The sequence below is a fragment of the Euphorbia lathyris genome, chromosome 5, assembly GCF_963576675.1.
Source record: "Euphorbia lathyris chromosome 5, ddEupLath1.1, whole genome shotgun sequence".
NCBI lineage: Eukaryota > Viridiplantae > Streptophyta > Magnoliopsida > Malpighiales > Euphorbiaceae > Euphorbia > Euphorbia lathyris.
Window position 1 is genome coordinate 55621553 of NC_088914.1, and position 15166 is coordinate 55636718.

The 15166-nt window shown below is 36.3% G+C and overlaps 1 protein-coding gene across 1 annotated transcript; it reads right to left on the reverse strand.

The window, feature by feature from the left end:
- Nucleotides 1-6270: 6270 nt before the first annotated feature.
- Nucleotides 6271-14265, reverse strand: LOC136229173 (somatic embryogenesis receptor kinase 2-like). The gene is made up of 11 exons (XM_066017764.1): nt 13903-14265; nt 12480-12612; nt 12306-12377; nt 10811-10954; nt 10095-10166; nt 9934-10005; nt 9734-9846; nt 9245-9376; nt 8825-9166; nt 7263-7657; nt 6271-6849 (listed from the first exon to the last, which is right to left on the reverse strand). Exons 1-11 carry the CDS (start codon nt 13985-13987, stop codon nt 6535-6537), a joined length of 1875 nt encoding a protein of 624 aa, XP_065873836.1. The 5' UTR covers nt 13988-14265; the 3' UTR covers nt 6271-6534.
- Between the last annotated feature and the right edge of the window lie 901 nt (nt 14266-15166).

Consider the following 15166-nt stretch of genomic DNA (forward strand, 5'->3'; position numbering starts at 1 on the left):
GCTACATCAGTTCTAGCAGATATTCAAAATGAAATTAGTTCCCTTAGCCTAACGGAGGAGAGGCGATCCCGGGAATTGGCAGCGCAAGCAGATTTAGATCTCCAACTCTATCGTCAAGAGACGCTATGGAGGGATAAAAGCCATGCTAGATGGTTGGAGGCGGGTGACAGAAACACGACTTTCTTCCACGCAGTAGCTAAATGTAGGAAAGCCACGCCGTGCTTGACCTCCTTATGGATTGAGAACCAGCTCACATCGGATGCGGAAAGGATATCTCAACATACGATTGCTTTTTACAAGGATCTTTTCTGTAGCGACATGCTACAAAATAATCTCAGTCACGTGGCTTCGGTGATCCCGCACTCAGTCTCGCAGGCTGAAAATGATAGTCTAAAGGTTTGCCCTGATAACAGACTTATTCGTGATACTGTATTTGGTATGAACAAAGATAGCGCATCGGGGCCTGACGGCTTTGGAGGTAGATTCTATCAGGCTTGTTGGGATATAGTCGGGTTAGACGTCTGCCATGCGGTCCAGTTCTTCTTCACATTCGGGTTCATCCTCCCAGGAATGAATTCCAATATTATGGCGTTGATACCTAAAAGCGAAGGGGCGAATTGTATTGAAAATTTCAGGCCAATTGTAATGAGCAATTTCGTTTACAAAATCATAGCAAAGATCCTTGCTGAAAGACTCGCCGTAATAGCAGCGACGATTGTCTCTCCGAATCAGTTTGGGTTCTTAAAAGGTCGTAATGTTCAGCACTGTATTGCAACAGCTTTAGAGGGAATCAATCAGCTAGACAAGAAATGCTTCGGAGGGAACCTGTCAATCAAAATTGATATTAAAAAAGCCTTTGATACTTTGGACTGGAACTTTCTTTTAGCTGTGTTGGAAGCATTCGGGTTCTCCTTAACTTTCAGGGACTGGATTCTGAATATCCTCTCTTCTGCCAGAATTTCAGTAATGATCAATGGCAGACTTCATGGCTACTTTGGCTGCTCTAGAGGGGTCAGGCAAGGCGACCCTCTCTTTCCAATTCTGTTTGGCATTGCGGAAGACTTCTTCGCCAGATGGCTAAGCAAACTAGAAGAAGAGGGTTCATTCTCGCCAATGACTTACACTTCGGGAGCTTCATTCCCCTCCCACCTACTCTACGCGGACGACATGCTCCTTTTTGGTAAGGCAACCGCCAAAAATATGGTGACTATCTGTAAGCTTTTTGATTTCTACAGATAAATATCGGGTCAGCAGGTGAGCTGGATGAAATCGACAGCTTTCTTTGGGAAAGGCATTACGGACAGTAGGGCAAGACGGCTTGCAGCGATTCTGGGGGTGAAAATTAGGAGATTACCTTTTAGTTACCTTGGGATACCAATCTTCAAAGGCGCTCCTAAATCGCGTCACCTGGCCCCTCTCGCGGACAAGCTCCTAGCGAAATTTAGCACGTGGAAAGGGTCAACTCTCTCCTTTGCCGGTAGGTTAACGCTGGTAAAATCTTCCCTCACAGGAGCCCTAGTCTATTCGTTTATGATTTACAAATGGCCGTATGCCTTGATTAAACGGGTCACTCGTGGAGTCCGTAACTTCTTGTGGACTGGCTGCCGTGACAAGAAAAAGCTGATTTCAGTGGCCTGTGATAGATGTTGTACAAGCCTGAGAGCCGGAGGGCTGGGAATTAAAGATTTTGGGATGTTTAACCGTGCTTTGATTGGGAAACTCGGGTGGGACCTGCTGCAAGGGGAGTCTAATTTCATCAGTATGATGCGGACCCGGTTCTTCTCAATATCCGGCCTACCCCGACAACATGTGTGCCCATCCACCATCTGGTCTTCTTGCAACATAATCTTAACAAATATCCGGTCAGAATGCCGCTGGTGGATTGGACAACGGTCCAAATTGAACTTCTGGACTGATTTATGGTTAAAACCGTCAGTGGCTGACAGAACTGGCATTCCAATTGAGGAACAGAGATCACTCTACAGTAACATCGAAAATTTTCTCCAGGGGGGGACCTGGTGCAATTTGGAAGTGGTCCTGGAAAGCATTCAAGTAGACATCATGGGCACATCGCGGTCCCTTGGAGACGCTGACTGCTGCATCTGGGAACCGGAGGATTTTGGGAAGCTGTTGCCAAAACTGCTGTATGCACATTTACACAATGCCGGCCCTGCTATCAGATGGCATAGACTCGTGTGGAGCAAATACATCCCCCTGTCTAGATCGATAACGGGCTGGAAGCTAATTCACAATAAATTAGCAACACAAACGATGCTTCATAGTAGGGGAATGCAGTTAGCCTCGAGATGCGAGCTCTGCAAGGTGCATGAGGAAACGGCAGCCCATCTGTTTCTGAGATGCGATTTTGCTGCTGCAATTTGGGAATATATCAGTACTGTGTTTGAACACGCAGTGGACACCGGGACAGATATCAACGGTTTTTTACTAAGCTGCTATAATTTTCATGCAGGAAAGCAGGTTCGCCCTCTTTGGTTTGCTGCCATACTAAGCGGCATCTGGATCATCTGGTATACCTGCAACAAAGCGATCTTTGAGTCGAAGCTCCCTTCAATCCAAACGGCACGCACGCACTTGCTTGGCATGATCCGTGAAGCGGACAAGCTCTCCTCAGGCTGCTGTCGAAGTGCGGATATCCCAATCATTAACAAGTTGCAGCTGCAGCTGCAGCAGAGACTTCGGGGCCCGAGTCGAGCGATTATGGTGCGTTGGTGCACTCCGGCGCCGGATTTCATCAAAGTAAATATGGATGGCTCAGCACAGAATGGTAGGGCTGGTGCGGGAGGAATATTTTGCACATGTCGTGGCTTCCTGAGAGGCTGTTTCTCAATGCCGGTTACGCCAGCATTCGCCCACATTGCAGAAGTTCAGGCGATGATTTTCGCGATTGACGTTGCTTGGGAAAAGGGTTGGCATAACCTGTGGGTGGAGGTCGATTCGACGTATGTAGTGGACCTTATCAAGCGGCGCTCCGAACTGGTCCCATGGTGCCTCAAGCAGAGTTGGCTTAAGTGTCTTCAGCAGCAAGCACAAATGAACATCGTAGCCACACACATTTACAGAGAAGGAAACCAAACAGCGGACGCACTGGCCCGGGAAGGTTCGAATGCCAGTGGGTTGACATGGTGGCCCTCCGCGCCATCATTTTTCTATCACCTTATTAATGCGGATCTTTGTAACATTGCTCACTTTCATTTTCTTTAGCTCTCCCCCCCCCCCCCCTTTTTTTTTGCTGTACGAACTCATATTTTTTTATTTATTTAATTCTTTTGGGTTTGCGGGTGCGGTGTCTGAGGTGCCGACCTAGTCGGGATGTCAGACCCTATCCTTGCTCGTCCCCATTCTTATTAAAAAAAAAGACAATAAAAAAAATCCAAGAAAAAAAGAAAAGAAAAAAAAAGTTCGAAAAAAAATATTCAGTTTTGGTAAACTTTCTCCCTTTCTAGTGCAAATGTTAATAGATTTAGTTTCTTTTGACTTGCTTGCTAATTTTTTTGATTGTTAACCTAAATTTTCCCATTTTCCATTCCTTTAACCCCATTACAAACCTTTCAAAGACCTTCGGATTTTTGTTTTGATTATATAACAAAGTGGTCGAGATTAGATTGAAGTGCAAATTCATAGTAGTTCATTCCTTGTATAGAATCGAGAGCTTCAAGTATATTTTTTCCTAAACACATGTGTGAATTCAGTGACCACCTTGTGAGAATTATCAAGCTTTGTGTATTTGATTTCGATAGCATTGTTGAACTTGATGTCTTACTTAACTATTGAATACAAAATTAACTGTGAAAACTTCTGATGTTTTGATTATTATTGAGATTCATTTCAATAATGCTTGGCAATTCGAATTTGATAGTTTTGGAGGATATTGATAATTGTTTTTGTGTTTGGTTTAGTTTTGTTCTTGCTTAGAGACAAGCAAGATGTAGTGTGGGAGAATTTTGGTAGGTCCATATTTATACATATTTTTATATCTTAATTCCTTAGGGTTTAGTTTTAGTTTTGTTGTTTAGGTTCAACTTTACCTTGTTTTCTGGTTTGTAGGTATTTTTGAGACTCAATTTCAAATTGATGGTTAAAATGGTGATTCTATGGAATTTAAAGAGAATTTGAAGAAATTTGTGAAGTCATGTGCTGAAAAAGAGTTTCAAATGATGATCTATCCTAACCTATGCCTGTAGATCAATGAGCATTTAATGGAGAATTGATGACTTATGTTATGAGATTCTTAACATATATAATATTTATGAGATTTTAACTCTATTAGGATTTTCTTAAATAGTCCTAATTAGAGTTTAATCCTAAAGATGAGTTTCTTTTAGAGTTTAATTTTAAAAGGGGGTTTCTTTTAGAGTTTAATTCTAAAGGAAAGTTTCTCTTAATATTTTTATGAGGAATTAATAAAAATCAGTTTTTTCTCTCTCTTGAAAGTCAAGAGGCACAATTGTGAAAGCTATAAGAAAAGACAATCTGAACCACATTTGGAGGTAGGACACACATGCAAAAAAAGGACACACACAATAAAAAAAATATCAAAGACTTTTCATGTATCATCATTCTTCCATGGCTTCTTCTTCCTCCAATATGAACTAATTTCCAATTTCTAGCTAGAGGTTTTTAGGTCTTGAACAATCAATTGGGAGATCATTCTGTACTTAATCTTTTTCATCTATTTCAAGTAATCAATTTCTATTCTGTTCTTGTTCGTATTGCATGATTTAATTGAATCATTGATTTGATTATTTACTTGTAATCGTTTCGCTAATTAGATGTTTAAATACGTAATCATTTAATTCATCTAATGCAAGTAGCAAATAACATAGTTAATTGTGGACAAGCTTTTAACCTATGTTGTGAATGTAATTGATATGTTTTAAATAATCCTGCTTTAGTGATTATTAAGTAGAATTGGTATCTCTTTCATACTTTAATGCTTTCAATCAAATTAAATTCTGAAGCTTGTTTGGAATTGTTTAATTGATTAGGAAAAATTAATGAGTTTTTCTTAATTGTCCAATCGGTAAAAAGAGATAGGTTGTTAATGCTTTTTAATAACCATAGCTAATTTATTTGAAGGGTTGAAACTTATATTTTCTATGATCGATGATCAATTGTTCAATTCAAGACTCAAACCTAACCTTTAGCTGGAATCTTTCTCATATATATTTCTGAACTATTTAATTTTTCTCCTATTTTATTATTATTTGTTATTTTCTATTTATTTCATTCTACAAACCAAAAACTCCCCTTTTGCTTTTAATTGTTAATTCTAAAAAGTTATAATATTATTTTGATTTGATTACGTTGGATACTTCAATTAAATATTAGTTTCTACGTGCAAAACACGTTTTTTTAAATGACGTGTTTTGCACGTTTTGCAATGCTTGCAGAAAAAAAAAACTATGGACAGCTTGTCGGCGTACGTGGTACACTTCTGCAACTAAAAATACCCTTCACTTTTTCATGGGCAATATATAGAAATTTTAAGTGGATTTTGTGTCTTTCTTTATCTCTGCCAACATAAGAGATGAAAAAAAAATCTTAATTAGTTTCAATCTTCAATTATTCTAAGCTATTTTTTTAATTAAGTTTTCATTTGATCTTAATGTAGTTGCTTGGCTAACTGAAGGGACATCCGAATGTTGTCAAATATTATCCTATTTTAAAGCATACTGAATTGTTGCATTTTCAATTGATTTTTTTTTTAATTTAAATATTTTCTTAATTTCTACCAAATGAATTTTAATTTTGTGAAATTATAATATACAAGGTTATATCCAGAAAATGATTACAAAATTAATGTTAGTGAAGATCATTTGAAAGAAATAGGATTAGATAAATATAAATACTAATGAAAGAATTATTATGACATACAAAATATACTTCTTATGAAAATATGTTAATTAAAGGGATGAATGAAGAATATATATTTTATCAATTAAAGCTTTCATGTATATTTGAGCAGCCGCAAACGCAATATATATTCTATCAATTAAAACTTTCATGTATTAAATTAATTTGTCTTTATAGGAACGCCTAGAAGCCCAAAGCCCATTAAGGCCTTTAAGTAGCCATAGAAAAGGGGATCCTACTGATTGGTGCTGAAGTGCAAAAGGCGGCCGCGTCAATGCACCAACCGGCTCTCGCATGCGGTGGCAAGGCGGTCGCCTTCTACATAACGCCCGCCTATATATGTATAAGGCATGCGTATATGTACTTAGCTAACACTAGTACACACAAAGAACAAGATATGGAAAACGGGATATGATAGATAGATAGTGTTTACAAACAGTTGTACAAATTTTTGGTGTTCAAATCTGAATATCTATTTTACAAATTTAACAAATAGTATGACCCGATTACATTAATTAATATGCACAAACTGTAAGTTAAATCTCCAACAGGGACTACAAATGCTTCTGTGGAGACCAAAAGTGAAAAAAGATAAAAAAAAATAGTAAATCAAAGATTTTCTTATCTGCTAAAAGAAAAGGGAATATGTCTTTCTTTCTGTCATCTTGGACCAGACAATTCTACAGCATGGAGGTTCTCAGTGGAGTCAAGGATCCATTCCGAACTCCGGGATGGAGCCAAATCAACCTCTTGCCGTACCACCTCTACCTTTTGCCACTCCTCCCATCTTTCTGCCAGTCCATCACCTTCAAGCATTCTCACTACCTCCGACATCTTAGGCCGCTCCATTGGAGAGCTTTGCGTGCACAGCAATGCTACTTGAATCAGTTGTTCTACTTCTGTGTCAACATAATTCGTCTGCAGGTCTGGATCAACCAGCATTTCTAGCTTCTTCTCTTTCAGAAGCGCTTTCACCTGCAAAACTTGCTTACTTGTTACTCACATCAAAATTGGCAAAAATATTATAAATTAAAACTTGCTTACTTGATCGAAAAAGCTTTTGCTTCTTAGGTTTCAATAAATATTAAAAATTTCTGATCACATAAAGAGATATTGGTCCAATCAAAGAACATAAAGAAGCACGAATGAAACAAAAATAACTAAGGTATGAAACAAGTTATCATGTATTATTGGTACAAAGAAAAGATCAGAAAGTAAAGATATTAGTATGAGAGCAATTGGCAGAAACAAAAGCAAGATAAACACAAATTATCTACAAAAATACCAATCAGATTAGTATCATCCAAGATCAGATACTCCATACGAATAACAAGAGAAAAAAAAGAAAGCAAAAAAAACGCACAAGAAAGTTGGTATGAGGGCATTACCCAATCAAGCAGCATAACGTCATCATCATTTGCAAGCCTTGCAAGATCAAATGCTCTCTGCCCAGTTATTAGCTCCAAAAGCATGATTCCATAACCAAAGACATCAGTCTTCTCTGATGACTTTCCTGTAGAGAGATACTCTGGGGCTATATGCCCAATGGTTCCTCGTACAGCAGTAGTAACATGAGTATCTTTATAGTCCATTAGTTTAGCCAGCCCAAAATCACCAACAACAGCCTCAAACTCCTCATCCAATAATATATTTGCAGCCTTCACATCACGATGAATAATCTTCGGATCACAATGATCATGCAAGTAAGAAAGGCCCCTGGCAGACCCCAATGCTATTCTCTTCCTCGTTGGCCAATCAAGGGGGGCTTCTGAAGGTGGACGTTCTACAAGAATAATAAAAAGTTGCACATAGCAATGAATTGTTTATGTTGTCAAATCATAATACTATTAAAATGTAACTAAAACCACCAGAAAGATTTTAAAAGCAAACTGAAAGCTGTTGATCATTAACTCAAGCAAACTCATTCCATTTGAGTCAAATGTATCCAGGTGTAATATACCTAGAAGCCTAAAAAATGTTACCTAAACCTTCAATCTGAGACCAGGGTAATTTATCAGTTTTCAGCCAATTATTGCCTTAACAGCTCTTCTTTTCATAGGTATCAATTTCATCCATTCTTCCTGAAACACGCACATATTCAATTCAAACTAAAATCTCAAACAACAAACTCTTCATTTTACTCGCTCAATCATTGTTATATTTCAGGCTTTCAGCCGAGATGAACCCATAATGTCCCTCTAGTCATTCCAGCCAAGTCATATTACCACATTTTCTTAAATTTTGAAGCTTGTTTTGTGAAACATAACAATTATAATCAATTATTAAAATAGAAACTTCGATTAAATATAGCATGCATTCATTTTGAAATATATTTAATAATTTTGCTCAGTTGTATCTACAAAGACTAAAATAGTTATAACAAATGAACATATGACTATATTGTATTAACATGCCTAAGATATATAAACTTTGAAAGTAAATACAACATATATACCACAATGGAACACTAGAATAGACCAAAGCCAGAATATACCACTCCAAGTTAAAAATCTAATACAATTTTGACAATGCTGTCCAGGTACAGATGGCTATTGCCTAGAAATCTGAGGCAAACAAACTGAAAATACGATCATTTCACCCTGTTTACGCTTTGCCGCACAGCAGTTACACTATGTATATCCTTTTTCTTGCAAGCTAATGTTAAAAAAATCATGATAGACTTTCATGCTTTAACAACATCTTCATTTGAAACACAGTCAACTTTGGAGAACTTCTTTCTGGCCCGAATTGTCAAAAGAATGGATGTTTTTTTCGAGTATTTGACCATGATAGCCTAATTCTTTATAATTCATACTTTTAACTAAGTATTTGTTTGAGAAAAGATAAGCAGTATCACCCCAACATGTTGACTTTCCTAGTTTGATAAAGAACCCGCGTAAGGCACGCAACACAAGTTCAGCTAAATCAAGAGAAAGCAAAGATGCATTACCTCTTAGACATGATGCAACACTTCCATTAGCCATGTATGGATACACAAGCAGCCGTTCAGTTGGTGTCATGCAAAAACCACGCAGTCTTAGCAGATTCCGATGCACAGCCATGCTGATCATTTCTACTTCTGTTTGAAACTGTAATTCTCCTCCTGGTGTCCTCTCTTCTTTAAGTCTTTTTACTGCCACCAAAGTGCCATCAGCCAACCGTCCTTTATACACCTTCCCAAATCCTCCCCTGCCCAGGATGTTCTTGTTGCTAAAACTATCTGTTGCAACTTGCAGTTCTCGCAAAGAAAACCTTTTGAGCTGTCCTAAGTGGACCTCCGGATCTTCCTCACCTGAACATGTAAAAAGTGAAAAACATATTCTGTAGCTATCAAGTTAAGGTATTTTGAATGTGAAAGCGAAATACAAACCAGGTACATCAAAGAAAAGTTCAGGTGGCTTCCTCCGCTTCCAATATGCAAACCAAATAGCAGGGGCAGCAAACAGTAAAGCAGTGCCAGCAGCCACTCCCCCAGCAATAGCTCCAGTGGGACTACTTACAGCTGAAATAGTAATATAATTGAGTCCTTTCATAAGTATACATTAAAACTGATCTCACAAGTTTCAAAATTTCAACCAACGGCAAACAAACTACTATTCAAAAGAATTCCCTTCCCAATCAAGCAATTAGTGGCCTTACTAGGAAAAGACGAACTTCCTAGTCATGTACTATTTAGTAACATAGAGCTAGCTAGCAGTAGAAACGTGAATTAGAATGTTATCAATTATTGGTATCATTAGATATTGGATACTGGGTCCTTATAAAATTTAAAGTTATGCCACAGATTTAATGAATCAATTCTATATTACAGCGATAAAGCTAGCTCTCTCCCTTAAAATATCAGTGTAAGAGAATTTACCAGGATAAGGAGCAGTGGTAGTTGGAACAAATGGTGGTGGTGGTGCAAATGGAGGAGATCCAGGACAAGGCTTTCCAGTAACTGGTCCACATAGATCCAAGTTATTTGCAAAGCTGTAAAAGTCAAACAACATATAAATATTGATCCATACAGCCAAAAAAAAGGAAAAAGGAAAAACTTTTAGTTGCAAGTGAGAAAACCTGATGGGGGTAAACAGTGAAAAAGAACCGTTGTCAGGCACAGGTCCTGATAGGCGATTGTTTGATAAGTCACTACAACCAACATTATAAAATGTCAATATTACACCACTCTAACCAAGAGAAAACTGATGGATGAAGAGTATCAAGAACAAAGTACTTACAGGACTTGTAAGGCAGTAATATTAATCAATGACATGGGAATTGAACCTGACAGGCTGTTGTTGTTAAGACGACTATCCTTACATAGACATATAAAAAAATAATAATGTTAAGTTCCATTACAATCAATGCCATGTATAATTGTACAATGTTCTGGAATCAGCAGAGCTTAAGACAAGCACAAGTTTGAGTCAAATGAGGTTCAATAAAGCATAATAATTGACCGCTGTAACAATTAGGAAAAAAGTTCCTTTGCCAGAAATAAAGAACGTATAATATGATTTGTATGGTTCCATTGCCATCAACTATTTATTTCTGTCTTGCCTACTAGTTGCAGGCTTGCAGCCTGCAAGCAATCTGCATCTATGCATATCACCATGTCATTTAGCAGTGCTATGCCATACTAGAAACATGACTTTTCATTTTAGAATATGTTAGCCAACAACAACTAATAAGTTCAATGTTGGTTCATCATAGAAATCCACCTTCAATGAAGAATGAAATGGTAAACCCTATAGTACACAAATAAGCAAATAAAAGCTCAGGACATCAGGTTGATGCTTTTGCGTAAAGTTCTACATGAGTATTGTGTTGTAGCTTAAGACAGTTAAGCTTTCCAAAAAGTTATTTATTTTTATAGATAGGTAATGAATATGGAAGCAAAATGAAACAAATTCTAAAAGAAATGAAGTACAAGGTAAAGGATAGATATTCATACAGGAAACGTAGTTTCGTCAGTTTGCCCAATGATTCTGGAATAGGACCAGTGAAACTGTTCAAGTATAGATCCAAGCTCACCAAATTTGTTAGGTTACCAAGATCACCAGGAATTGGTCCACTTATGTTGTTTCCATAGAGTTCCCTGTCATAAGGCAATAAATAAAATAAAACAACAAAGTAGATGCCAATAATCTTTGTCATGAATCAATAAAATGGTGTGAAGAATATAAACGCAAATAAAGCAAATAATAATGTTGCTTTCTTTATTAATTCGGAAACAAAATTGACTGGCAAGTAAAACCATGGAGAGCATCATTTGTATCTGCGTGTTTGTACACTTGGAACCACCACCACGGCTTTAGTATTTGACTGGACTAGTTAAAGATTAGAAGAAATCACAACACAGACCAAAATGAAAAGCTTAATTTTCAGCACTGTACAGAAAGCAGCGCCATAAGTTTTGTAGATTAAAATCTAAATTAATATTATATACTTGTTCCTTAGCTCGAACGAGAGCAGCCAACAAATTTTTGGAACAATCATCCAACAAGGATAGAAATCCCATTCAATAATGACTAACTATCCAAATTTCTCAGAGGAATAATTATAGCCTATCGAGTGGTGTTCACCTGGTCAGTTTGGTCCGTCACCGTTAGATCTAGACTTATTAGAATCCTAGTGTGGAGATTAAAACCATCCTAAGGTAGGGTCCTAACAAGCCTAGGCCTAACGGTGATTGACCAAATCCATTTGGTAAGTCACTAACCAGGTGATCACCATTATAGCCTGTCATCATGAGAAAATCTCAATGAATGCACTAGTTGATAAATTTTCTTCTTCACTGAGTTTGATAGTTAAGTCATCAAAATTTTATTGCACAGAGTTCTACTGTTGCACATCTGAGAATGTACCGAAGATATAATATATGGATTATAAGATGTAATCACCATCCTCAGAGTCCGTAGGTTGCCTCCTATTTGGAGGACCAATTTACTTTGGATGCATAACAACCTTGAACAATTCATTTGTAGTTAATTAGCTTTAGGCAGCAAGAGCTGTATTTTGCAAATTATGTGCAAAACTGTACATTAATAGCATACACTTTATTTCGTACTTGGAAGTAAAATTTTCAATGACAATATTTTACCATTCTGTTTCCCCTTTTATTCCTTTAAAATGGGGAAAAATCATTCTTCTTAATAACAAAGAAACTGGCATATTGCCATGCACTAACAATTCAAATACTTCAAAATGTTTGAGTACTAGTTACTATTGACAATAATCTAACAAGAATAAGATTCACTGATTTGATTATTAAGAATATAATAAGGAAAAGAACAAAGAAAACATCAGCAGATTGATGAAGAACACAAATGATCCACAGTGTAATTGATGCAATATGCAAGAAAAATGAGAGAGCAAAATTCAAGAATTCTAAGGCATGATATTAATTTGCAAATGAACAGTTAAAGAAATAGTTAGACATAACTTACAAATACTGTAAATTCTTAAGCTGACCAAGTTGTGGGACCAATTGACCAGATAGTGCTGCATTTCCAAGGTCACTGCATGATATAGAAAACAAAATCAAAGTTTAGTATACTTGAAGGAAGACTGCGAACTGTGTCAAATATTTGAACAGATGCATAATGTACCAGGTTGCTTACACTCTAATAACACTATTTTCATTGTTACAAGTAACATGAAACCATGTACAGGGGTTAACAAGGGTAGGATCCCAGCTCTGCAATACATTATTAGGATCACGTAAATTTGTACGAAGGTTGTGCAAAGCATCACCTGCATTGAGATGAAAACATCATCAATTGAAGTAGATACATGTAAATTAACTAAAGAAAAATAGAAGTGCAGACTTGTTATGGGATTTAAGAATAACATTGAAGATGCTACACTACTTGTAGTCTAGTAAATTAGAGTAAAGTACAACTTCCGCTACCAAAACTACTCAATTCAAATAATTTCTTATGATAGAATGATAGAGCATGGTATAGAGGGATTAAGCAAAGAAAAGGAATAAATGGAGACTCGTGGATTAGGAGCTGGAGTCATATCAAGGGATTGGTGGAAGTGGAGGTGAAGGTTTATAAATAGATGTGGTTTGCACAAAGGAGGGGCACAGCCCTGTGGGAGCAAAGGGTATTGTTCTTCACTCATTTTCTTTAACATCTCCTTATTACTGATTAATTACTTTTTCCTCCATTAATCTTGTCTTTGTATGAGTTCCAGATCCTAGAGGTCTAGGAGTCCATCGATATAAGTTTTATTCTCATTTTCTATCAATTAAACCATTGTATATAACCCCACACATGCACTCACATCAATCCCCTGATATTACAGACTCCAGCTAGCTACCCACATGTCCTCTTTTATCCCCTTCTCCAATTAATCTCTCTATACCATCTCTATCATAGAATCACTTACACGGAGCACTAAGCTTCAAGAAAAACTAAATGTTGTTATAACTTTGCAGGAATAATTCACTGATATTACCAATACTCTAGAAAAACACAAGTCTGTTGTTCTGGAACTATAATGGAAAGTATTGGAATCAAATGCAGCATAGATTCAGTAACATTGCATTAGGGCTTACCAACGTTCTCAAAAAGATGGTTATACATTCAGAAGTTGACTTATTTTCTCTGTATGGCCTGGTGCTTGAATGTGTCAAAACCAAAGTTGAAACAAAAGAAAAAAAAAAAAAAATATATATATATATATATATATATTGCTATGGTTGGAAAATGACAGTTTTATTAGTAACAAATTGATATATTAATGCAAGAAGCTAATCTAATCACATATATAGCAGTCATTGTCACAAAATATTTATATATGTAGATAAAGGTACAGTAGATTCTTCTATTGCAAAACAATAACAACAAATTCACTCAAAGTTAGAAAAACAAGACAAGTGAATACAACATTGCAGTTCACCCAAGCCATTAGGTTCAAACATTACCCAATATATCAGTCAACATCATGGAAGCTAAAAAACAAAATTCAAAAGTATAGACACTAGACTAAAAGGGGGAAAACCCAGAAATTAAAAAATGAAAAATCAGTAAGAACCTTCCATATTTGCAGAGATCCTTGAAAAAGGAGGCACAACGAAGATGATCCAAACCAGAACCCAAAATCCAATATGTCTGTCCATGGAGGCCGACAAATTTATGACCCATACAAACCCACATCAGAAAAAGCCCTATCTCGGCAGCTCATTCAAGCAGAAGGGAAAAGTTGAGTGATAAATCCCAGCGAAGAAGGCATAATTAAGAGCATAAAACCAAATGGGTAAGAAAGTCTAATGTCAAAAAAGTGCAAAGCAGATGGGATTATGAGAAGTGAGAAGGGTTAAGATTCTTCAAAATGTTGTCTAAATGCCTAACTTTATTTTTATTTTATTTTTATAAAAAATGGGTTTTAATTTGTTTTGTTGTTTTTCTAACAGAAAAACAAATGCAAAATGTATAACCATTAATTATGGTTTTTGGTTTAGCTTTAGCTTTATTTAGAGAGAGAGAGAAAGGTGGCGTGCACTAGTGCAGTGAGTTGGCTCTGTGTTTCGGGTCCCACTCAAAAAAACCACTCATACCGAACCCAAAAGCCCCACACACAATACAAGACTAAACTCCCTTTTGCTAAGGCCACAAAATATATAATTAGGGTACAGTAGAGCCAAGCCAGAACCTTGGTAGATTTAGTATTGGCTCGTTAATATTTTAAATTTAATCTTTTCAAACATTTTTTTTTTGATTGAGTTGAGCTTTGAACGAATCTAATCGAGTCAAAATTTTAATGAGTTTTAACTAAATGCATCATACATACATAATACGTATAATAAGTAGTGTAAAAAATTCTTATAATATACTTCACATGAGTTTAAAATATTAAAAAAAATAACATGTTATGACCGAGATTCAATAATAGTAATACTACTTGTGCTCGAAAAATACAAACAAACACAAATTTAAAACAATAAAATATATAAAATTTGTAATGAATTTTGTTTTTATATTTTTCTAGTTAAAGATTCAAAAGTCAAAGTTTTTTTTATCATTTTTCTAATGGGTTAAATCTTATGTGAATTGCGATGAAAAGCTAATAATAATTAATGAAAAAATTAAAATAATAAATTATATATTAAATATATATAGTAATTAAAAAATAATTGAGACTGTTCACAAGTTTTCGAGTCGACATAAAAAAGTTCAAGTTTAGATTAATTAATGCTCGAGCTGATTCCGAACTCGAATCGAGCTCTATCTACCAAATTGGGATAGTTTAGGAACTAGCAAGACTCCTTAACACCCCTATATATGTAATTACACATTTC

Bases quoted from the DNA above. Each gene is read 5' to 3' on its own strand.
- LOC136229173 (XM_066017764.1), bottom strand. From the start codon at position 13,987: ATGGACAGACATATTGGATTTTGGGTTCTGGTTTGGATCATCTTCGTT. The intron at 9,377-9,733 runs GTAAATTCTCTT...TTACTATTTCAG, and splicing joins TACCACTGCTCCTTATCCTG to CTGTAAGTAGTCCCACTGGA. The intron at 7,658-8,824 runs GTAATGCATCTT...TTATTCTTGTAG, and splicing joins TGTTGCATCATGTCTAAGAG to AACGTCCACCTTCAGAAGCC.